Here is a 10082-nt window from a genome sequence, read left to right as displayed (position 1 = left end):
ATGGTCATATGCAAGTGAACTTGTGCATGTCTGCAGGACTTTCTGTAGTAAGAGGTTCTAGCAAGAGCTGCACTCCCTGTAGGATATATACAGCAACTAGGTCAGGCTGTTTACAGAACAGCTAGTGATTATCAAGGCAGTACTCAACAGCTATGACTATATTATACCAGAGTACAATTACAGACAGACATAGTTAAAGCACTGTAAAATAAGTAACCAGTGGCACTTAATAAAGCTGTTCAGGATTGGGAAGAGGTTAGGGTTTTGACTCTCAGTCCCTCAGAGACCAGCTAATCAGGTTTATTCTAATCAAGAATTACAACATCCATCTAAATATCTGCTGAGGACAGTCACCTCACACCTTCAGGGAAAGAGTGAGTTTTGTAACAAAACACAGCACTTTGAATGGTGAAAAGAAAAATTGTAGTAGAAAGCCAGAAATAAAAATCTAACTGAACTTGATTACTTGTACGTGAAGTGGATATGCCACTATACCGATAGCTGTATAAAGTGCAAGTGTTCCCATCCTTACTTCTCAGACTATGGCAGAAACTCTCCTTCCCCTCCTAAATACACATACTGCATTAATACCTGGCATGACATTTCAGGATTTGCTTCCAATTTGTCTATAGACCCTGTGATTAACAAAACACAGTCTTCTTCAGGCAATGTCTATTCCTAAATGACAGAGCACAGGTTAGAAGGGAGGTAGGAAAGTGCCTATTTCTATCCCAGCTATGGAGAAGGCTGTATTCTCTGGTGCAAAATAGTTATGCTAACACTCCCAGCAAGCAATGCATTATCCTAATACTAGGATATATTTCAATAATGGCTGAATCGTCATTATTTTATGGTGAAGTCTCAGAGGAAGGGAAACAGCTGTTTTTGAGAAGACCTAGTTCTAGCCAATGAGTACAACTGAAGCAACTGAGCAACTACATCCCTCGCAGACAGAAACACAGACAGCAGCAGTCTTCCTACTCGGGCAATTCCCTCTCCTACCTAGTATGTGGCTCCATGCTGCTCTTCTTCCTGAAGTGGAATTCAAGGGAGTGAGACCACTTCCCCTGGCTGCATGCAAGTGCTTCTCAGAGGGCCCATCACAGGCTCTGCAGAGTTCAGTACCAGACAGGTCACGACCCACAGACAACACATAGAACTCTAAAATGCTGTAGGCATGTTAGAGTTGAGCAAAAGCTGTGAATTACTGAAAGGATTTATCATGCTACTACAGAGAAGATATCTATTTTATTAGCTTCCATAGCATTTTGTTGACTGTGGTAAGAACTCAGGTGCTTCTCCCACAACATTGCAGATCTCCTAAAATGAGGTTCTCTTAGAGCTTAAAAAAACTAGGTAACAGTAAGGATACTGAACAAGGACTACACAGCTCACCAGAAACACCTTTAATACAATCAGCACCTCTTCAGTTAATAACCTTGGTGAAGTACAGTTGTTGAGCTGTTACAAACTTATGTAGATCCACCGATATCAGTGATCGGACAGATCCCTTCAAATACACATAAATTTGAACAAGCTTGGCTTAGAAATGCCAGTAGGTTTGCACTGCTCCTAACCTCAGAATGCCTCTGTATGCAAAATCAAGCGTACCCCAAGCTGACTGTGCAAATACTTTCTGCTTCAGTCACTCTACATTTTTAATAGCTCTCCTCTACTACCTCAGGGATGTTCCTCTAAGCTTACATCGTCTGGAAATTAAAAGATGCTGTTTCAGGGTACACCCAGTCAAGACACACATGTGGCCAGGCAGAGCAGCACAGCTGCATTCTGTACTTTCTATTCCCCGACAGGGACTGACAGCCAAGAATGGCAGATCTACGCAATCATTAATATTAACAACATTGAAGGAGCCTAGTGATAAAACCACATACTGAATACCAGTAAAAGTGTTCATCACCTTATGAAGTATTTCATACATCTCCTCCAGGCAAGCAAAATAAATTCAAAATGTTTCTATTACAGTAAATAGAAGGGGGGTGTCTCAAACTGGAAAACAGTTTGACCCTTCATATTTCAGCCTCTTCTGCTGCAGTATCTAACTATTCAGAGTACCATGACAGTGCTGTGGGCTGGCAATGGAACATGAAGTATTGTCCAGTGCAAAATGCAGAAGAATAGATTCTAACAGCAACTTAAAAAAAAAAAAATTAAAAAAAGCTACCTGAAGTAAACCTCATTATAACAGGCAAGATGACAAGCAGCAGTAGAAGCAATTTTCCAGATCCAGAAAAACTGAAATAGTTACAGATGTTTGCAAGAAAAACGCTGAGCACTTTTTTTTTTTTTCATTGTTTTTACTACTTGGGTAAGAGAGGGCTCTGACAAATGAATGTGCTACAATATACAGTCTATTTAAACTACAGAAGTTCAAAAACAATAAAACCAAAGACCAAAGTGCACTCCCGAGGTGGACTCCAGTATTTCACAGTGTGTTTTCCTGTGCCCCACATGCAGCTCACATGCCAAGCCCTCTCCGGCTGGGAACAGAAAGCCTGGTTTACAGCTGTTCTCCAGCATTTCCACAGTAGTTCATTATATTGTCCAAGTGTCACTATTTCTTCTTGAGAGCTCTCTTTCCTTCTCCCTTCTTTGGTTTTTCCTTCCCACGGAGCTTTTTCAGTCGCCTCATCTCCTCCTTAAAGTCCTGATGCTCATCCCTAGATGGGGGAGGAAGGAAAAAAAGTTTACTCTATTTCTCGGAATACCTAGATGTGAAAGGTTCTTTGAACTGTATGATAACGAAAAAAACCCTCAAACCTTTTTTTAACACTGAAGTCCATATTGAAACTCACTGCAATGTATTCAATGTTACTGCTAGCAGTAATTCTGGACTGAATAACATGAAAGATTTCCTCTGGTACTTTCAGAACTAACAAGGTTGCCCTTTTCAGCAACAAATGGCGTGTCCATATATATTATTTCCATTGCATTTATTGATCCACTGTGTTTAAATGAGCAGTAAAATATAAAAATCAGCAAGAGACAAGAACGAGAATTTCCCCCTTCTCATCTGGCTCAGCAGTCTAGCAATAGCACATTGTGTTTCTGTGCTAGATACTAAGTTCAGGTCATTAGCTTCTAAGAAAACAGGGGCATGCTGAGCTGTAATTACAGTACATGACACTGCTCTCAGGTGACTTCAAGGATGAGTTATGAAGAAAGCATCAGCTACTGGTAGAATCTTAACAGGAGAATAAAATAGGAAGGAGGATAAAGGGCCTGGCAGACATAATGAATCCTCAATAATGTTCTAATAAATTCTGTTTAATCTCTGCCCCTGTATTTTTCAGTACAAAGGTACTTTTCAAAAGTCACAACTGCATCCTAAGTGGCCTAAGATTGCTGGACTGCTATTTTTAAACACAACTTTTCTAAAAAAGAAACAAAAAGCTTGCGAATTGTTATTAGGGTCTATTAGTCTATGACTCTTCATTACGTATCTCTGACCAGCAAACCTGATCCTCTACAAGCTCTCTGTATACAGAACAGCTAGAGAAGGAATTTGAGATCAGAAGGGGAAGAAGAGTAAGGAACATTATCATGTCATTGAGGCTTGCTGTGTCAACATAAAGCTATTCTAGAAAGTCTGCACATGCACCTAAACCAAGAGCATCCTGGATGCAATCCTTGATGGCTAGTACTGTGATATGAGCAATAGCAATTAACCTGTTTGGACTTTGCGTGGTTAGCAGCCTCACTTTATGGGATTTCTTCACTGCTACCTGACCTAAGTCAAAGAACTGCATTTGACTCCTGCTGATGTTCTTTAGCAGTGCAGTTTTTCCTACTCGAGACTGTGGAAATTCCCTTAGAAAAACAGACAACTATGAAGCTGGAATTAACAAGGCTATTTAAACCACATTTGAATTTAATTTAACTTAATTTATTTTAAAGGATAAAAAGCCCCTCCAGCCTAACAGAGACTTTCCTTCTCTTCTAAATTTCACTTATTAGTTGCTGAATGATTGAGGAATATATGGTAAGATTGTCTTAGTGCAATTTTTGTGTTAAGGTAACCACCTTTCTGTAGCACATTCTGTTGCCATATTCAGAACTAGACACTCATCTCTTGTCTCTTCCCTTCCCCACAAAGCCAAAGCAAGAATGATTTCCTATATAACTGGTTGCCCATAACTACACCTGAAGTCTTTCTCACCGAAGGTAAAAGCTACTTAGAGAGTACTCACTTATTTTACTCTCCTTGCCCTCAGTGCAACAATCAAGTGCGTATTTCCATATGCACCATACTCTGAACTAAACCTTTTTCCATGTTCCTCTTTTCCTTGAGGAAAAAAACTGTACCAAAACTCACACTCACCCCTTTCCCACCTCCAGTCCTGCTCCCACCCTATAAACACAAAGATTACCTGTAGAGACCAAAGTAACGGAGTTTCTTCATGAGGGCGTAGTAGGTGTTGTGAGGAGGATACCAGCTGTAGACCTCCTTCCGCTTGGCCAAAGGCTGCTCACTGAATAACTTCACTACTTTCATTGATTTTGAGTCAGTTGGCCTGACAACTTCTCCAAATATCTGAGCGCTCAGCCGGGCCATTCGAAGGGCGTAACTGGAAACATTGGACATCTCCCAAGGAAGAGTGGGCACACATAGACACACCGACCTTCCTGCAAAAGGAAACACAAAAGAGCCACAACTCTAAGACGATTGAGTATTGCAAGCTATCCCAGAATTAAGGCAAACAAAACAACTCATTGTACTCTGATCACACATTTGAAGTCACGCATTCCTTGCATGAAATCAGTCTAATTCTTAGTACATAATCCTGCATATAAAGAATGCCTACGCTAATTCAGGTACAATTATCAGCCTAACTAGGACACTACAGACAGCAGTACGGACTATAGAAGTACCTACACTGAACCACAATTTACCACGGCTAGTTTATTAGCAGGTCGCACTCAGCTTAAGGCTGCCTTTAAACTCCAGTCACAGGAACAATTACAGTGTGAACTCTGCCAAAAATGGTGCCCACTGCAATACCTCTGACTTCTACACAAGCACAGGCAAAGACACCACTTAACTATATGGAGGAAGCAACCTGGAAGTTTTTCTCACACTATTTAAAACATTGTATGAACACTGTTACAGTCCATCTAGCAAAAATGGCCTATTAACTGTAAAAATAAATAAATCATCTTTCTCTATATTAATCACATAGATCTTTCCCATCTCAACTACCTTCCCTTGATCATTTCCATCAGCTTTTTCTCCACTCTCTTTCCAGTCTCTCCTGATACCTTTTTTTAAGAGAGGAAAGAAATCATTTCCCCATGCTAGATTATTTTTTCTAAGAAAATGCCACATCAGCAGCTTCCTATTCCTTATCAGCTGTCTCCCACCTAGACAGCTCTGCAACAAAAATGCTCTGAGGTCAAAATCATTGTTATTAGGCCAGAGACAACATCCACACTCTGCTAAAGAAGTGTGGAGAAGGGTTTTCTCTCAGCTTTCCTACCCCACCCCATTTTTTGTTTTCTTTGCATCTTTATTCTTTCTTTGCAGAATGGGATGTAATAGACAAGAACAAGAGTCCCATAATCCTGTATTTGAAGCTGTATGTTGCCTTGTACTGTGTCTTTTTGAATAAGTGATGACATAAGTCTCCAGAGAAATTAAGCAGGGTTCGTTCAAGTGCACTAAATTCATGTTAAAGTTCTTTTTTTAAGAAGTATTGCACAGCTGATTCCAGAAGATGAGCATGAAAAATTCAAGAGCATAGAGCAGGGACAGAGTAACTAGCAGGACAGGGCTAAATCCATTTTAGTATGGTAACAGGGAGTCTGTTGTTTAAGAACATAAATCTGAAGCACTCGTAACCTCACTTACATATGTCTGCCCACTGGAGGACCTGATGTACAACCACCTACTTTACTCCTGTTAGCAAAGCACTAGAAAGAAAGCAGGAAAAAAATCCAGCGTGAAAATAATACAAGTATTCTGAATCAAAGGCAATAATGGAAAGAGTAACAAAAGGGAAGGCAAAGTGTCAGAGACCTCAAGTTAAGGCAGCAGGCCTAGTGTGAGAAGACAGAAGCTCTTAAATGATCGTAGGGCAGCACATCGACTTGAGCATCTATTACATGGGGGAATGATCACTAAGTTTTGCCAAATCACCCATTTCAGAAGAGCCAGTCCTAATTCCTACATTCAGAGATAAAGCAACAAATTGTCCCCAAAACTCTTCATCACATCATCGCTCTGAAAATATCACCAGACTCAACTCAAACACAAAACTTGTAATCTCTTCCAACTGCAGCCTTAAAATGAAAATACCTTTAGCTCCTAAACAATGCAAACCAGTGGTCTGATGTACCTGCTTTTCACTTCAGAATCACTAAACTAAATAGCCCAAGCCAAGGCTGGAGATCTCCATTAATCTTTGCCAGCCTAAGCACATTTGAGAGATGAGAAAGGTGAAGGCCACGAACTCCCACATGCCTATTTTAGGGCAACCTCCAATTCTGTGAGATGCTACCAGTTTTGTTGTCACTTACAGCGATGATATTTTCATAAGAACACATTGGTAATTAACACACCTAAACCAAAAGCAAAACCACCATGTGGTGCTGCTTCTTCACCTGCTCCCCACTACTTACTGCTACCCAAAGCCTTGCTTTGCTGTCCTAGGCCGGGACTTTTCTTCCCGCTCCCCTAGCTTGTCTCAGACCATTTCCTTCTCAATCATCATATGCCAGGAGAACTTTCTGTTTCCATAATTACTTTTGATTTTCCCGTGAGCACACGGGGAAGAGAGGGCTACCCGGGGCCACCGCCCAGCCAGAGGAGCACCCGAGCCAGGCACGGCCCAGCGCAGCCCTCCAGCAAGCCCCGCCGCTTTGCTTCCCTCCAGGGGGACAAGCGCGGAAACCCACCCGCCGGCTGCAACCGCACCTCCCGGTAACCGCCACCACCGGCTCCCCGGGGACAGAGGCCCGCGCTACCCGCCCGACAAGCCCCAGCGGGGCCCGGGGGCCCGCCCCAGGGCCCGGGAGACGGCGCGGGCTCGGCCGACCCCTCCCCCCCCCCCAGGGAGCCCATTTCCCCGCCTTCTGCTCACAGCCCTGCTCCCCCGGCCAAGGCGGCGTGGGCGGACAGCCGTGCCCCGGGCTGCCGCTCCCCCCTCCGCCCGGCCCGGCCCGGCCCGGCCCGGCCCGGCCCGACCCCCGGCAGCGCCCCGGGCTGACCCACGGGCAGTGCGGCGCGGCGCGGCAGGGCGGAAGGCGGCGGCGGGCAGAGCGTCTGCGCATGCGCAGAGGCTGCCCCGCCGAGGCGGTGCGGCGGGTGACGTCGGGGCTGTGAGGGGCGGGGCGGCAGTTGAGGGGCGGTTGGCGGCGCCCGGTCATCCATCGATCGGGGCAGCCCCCGCCTGCCCCAGCGGGCTCGGTCTCCTCTTTGCCAGCACTGAGCGGCGTTTTTGTCGGGGTGCCCGGAGACGGTGCAGGTCCCTTGCCCGCGCCTGGTGGTCACTCGCCCTCATGCCCCCAAACCTGGGCCGTGGTCCGGGGGAGCAGCGGGAAACCCCTGAGACATGAGGCCGGGCCTCCTACCGCTTCCCGCCGCTTTTGGCAGGCCCTCAGGCCCGCTTCACGTGAGCTGTCCCGGTGCTGGATTCACGCTAATTTTTAATCGGTACCAGGAGGCGCTAAATCAGACTCTGCAAACATCTGAGTAAACGACAATTACGTGATTACATTTATAAGCCAAATGTGTAATGCCGTCAAAGAATGAAATTGGGTTTGGCTGGCTGGATCTCGATTTGCACCTCGATTACTGTGTTCAGTTTTGGGCCCCTCACTACAAAAAGGACATTGAATTAATTACTTGAGCGTGTCCAGAGAAGGGCAACGAAGCTGGTGCAGGGTCTGGAGCACAGGTTGTACGAGGAGCGGCTGAGGGAACTGGGGTTGTTTAGTCTGGAGAAGAGGAGGCTGAGGGGAGACCTCATCGCCCTCTACAACTACCTGAAAGGAGGTTGCAGAGAGCTGGGGATGAGTCTCTTCAACCAAGTAATGAGTGATAGGACAAGAGGGAATGGCCTCAAGTCGCACCAGGGAAGGTTTAGACTGGATATTAGGAAACATTTCTTTACAGAACGGGTAGTCAGGCATTGGAATGGGCTGCCCAGGGCAGTGGTGGAGTCCCCATCCCTGGAGGTGTTTAAGAGTCGGGTTGACATAGCGCTGAGGGATATGGTGTAGTTGAGAACTGTCAATGTTAGGCTAATGGTTGGACTAGATGATCTTCAAGGTCTTTTCCAACCTAGATGATTCTGTGATCAGTTTTCTAGAAGAGTGGATATTCACTGGCATAAAATACACTGTTTGTCCTTCCTTGATTATTTTTCTGTCACCTTGTCCATGCTTGCCCAGGGCGGATCAGCCTTGTGGCCTAGGCACCCTGGTCACCCCTCTTTTTGAACATTGTCGTGATCTTCAGTAATTTCCTTCATAATCCAAGACTCATTAAATGTTAACATTCTTGGGATTTCTTTAGCCAGTTCTTCAAAGATTGTTACACAAAAGTTCTCTAGACAGCCTAATTTGAAAATGTTTGTTCTAGTGGATGCTGTTTACTATCTTCATTACTCACTAATAAAGTGCCTCTTCCTTAATCTAGGGAGGGAATAGAAGTTTTTACCATTTCTGCCACCTCCATGCTATTTTACCATCTCTGTCTAGTCATACACCTCGGCACTGTTGCACTCCTCATTTTACTGTCTGTAGTCACATCAGTCATGCATTTCCTGTAGTCTTCATTTTTTGTATACTCAAGAACATTTTTTCCTATATTTTTGCCTTCCCACGTTGTTCTGTACTATGCTTTTAACTTCCGAGTGTCTCCTTCAACAAAACTGGCTGTTTTGTTAATAATGCAATCACAACTTTTAGACTATGGAGTAAGATCATAAGAATTTTTATTTACATTTCTAGCTCTATGTTTGAATCTTATTTTTCTCATAATTTCTCTCATCTTGATGGAGATAGTTTTTCTGAAGCATCTCTGTGTGTGTAGGAGAGTATTTACCTGGCTGGGACTGTCCTTTTTTGCTTGTTATAATCAAATTGTGATTGCTGGCTCCTAAGCAACCACCACTTTTTTGTCCCGTGGTTAAACTGTTTAAACATTATTAGTTCCAAAACACTTATTCCATATAGGCTGGAATAACTTCTGTCACAGCAAATAAGTTTTAGAAAAATCTAATGAGACACAGCTGATGGTTGTTTGGGGCTTTTTCCTCATACAGCTCCAAACTGAGCACACTTTTTGTACATTGGAGGAATAAGCAGTTGAATTCTTTGTAGCCATCTCCACTCCATTCCACCCCTCTTCAATAAGGTTAATTGGGACAAGCTACTCTCTCTGCATCTCATTTCTCCTCATCAATTGAAAATACCCAATTCTTGCGTGTTACCCACACTCAGAAACTTGGCATATAGACCACTGGAAAACACCTTCCTCTTTCCCTCCAAGTACTGATTGACCTACAAAATGGACACAGCAGCATGGTTCTGGTTCCATTTCTGGTTTTCTGCAACATTATCACCTGGGGGTCTGATTTTCTAAAGTTGCTCAGCTGAGTTTCAGGCCAGAGACATTTAGAGGATTAGGCTGTTGTGAGAATTGTGGCTGTTCCTGGTCAGGGCAGTCAGCAAACTGACTTTTTCATTCAGAGTTGCACATCACAGCTCTGGATTACTAGGAAGGAGTCACAATACAAAGATTTTCTCTTCAGAGACCCAGTGTTGTTGCCTACACTTTGTAGGCTCCAGCATGGCTTTTTTGGTGTGGTGGAAACACATGTACATGAACAGGTCTGCATTAGTTAATTTCTTCTGCCTATTTTCCTCTAAAATCAGTTGTTTTTCCGGTCAGCCATGCAATAACATGCAAATATTATTAAATCTGAGGTCAGCAATAAAGTAAATGTGCACTCACAAGAGCATATTTTTGTTATTATATCACTGTTATTGCTGTGGTTATGAGAACTGCTTGCAAAGCACCCAGCCAGGGTTAGCATCTTAGACAGTAAGGCATATCAAGG

General features: G+C 43.9%; 1 protein-coding gene across 4 annotated transcripts; it reads right to left on the bottom strand.

Annotated features, from left to right (window-relative positions):
• Window positions 1-2294: 2294 nt before the first annotated feature.
• On the bottom strand, window positions 2295-7270 carry MRPS33 (mitochondrial ribosomal protein S33). 4 transcript variants are annotated; one of them, XM_074871796.1, is made up of 4 exons: window positions 6035-6854; window positions 5867-5928; window positions 4389-4644; window positions 2295-2678 (listed from the first exon to the last, which is right to left on the bottom strand). In XM_074871796.1, exons 3-4 carry the CDS (start codon window positions 4601-4603, stop codon window positions 2573-2575), a joined length of 321 nt encoding a protein of 106 aa, XP_074727897.1. In that variant the 5' UTR covers window positions 4604-4644; window positions 5867-5928; window positions 6035-6854; the 3' UTR covers window positions 2295-2572. The 4 variants fall into 4 exon arrangements, with proteins under 4 accessions (XP_074727897.1, XP_074727895.1, XP_074727898.1 ...); XM_074871794.1 differs by lacking the exons at window positions 5867-5928; window positions 6035-6854 and adding an exon at window positions 7225-7270; XM_074871797.1 differs by lacking the exons at window positions 5867-5928; window positions 6035-6854 and adding an exon at window positions 7229-7263.
• Window positions 7271-10082: the final 2812 nt, after the last annotated feature.

The sequence above is a fragment of the Strix uralensis genome, chromosome 5, assembly GCF_047716275.1.
Source record: "Strix uralensis isolate ZFMK-TIS-50842 chromosome 5, bStrUra1, whole genome shotgun sequence".
Lineage (NCBI taxonomy): Eukaryota > Metazoa > Chordata > Aves > Strigiformes > Strigidae > Strix > Strix uralensis.
Note: the sequence above shows the minus strand (reverse complement) of the source record. Positions and strands in the feature narration are given on the sequence as shown.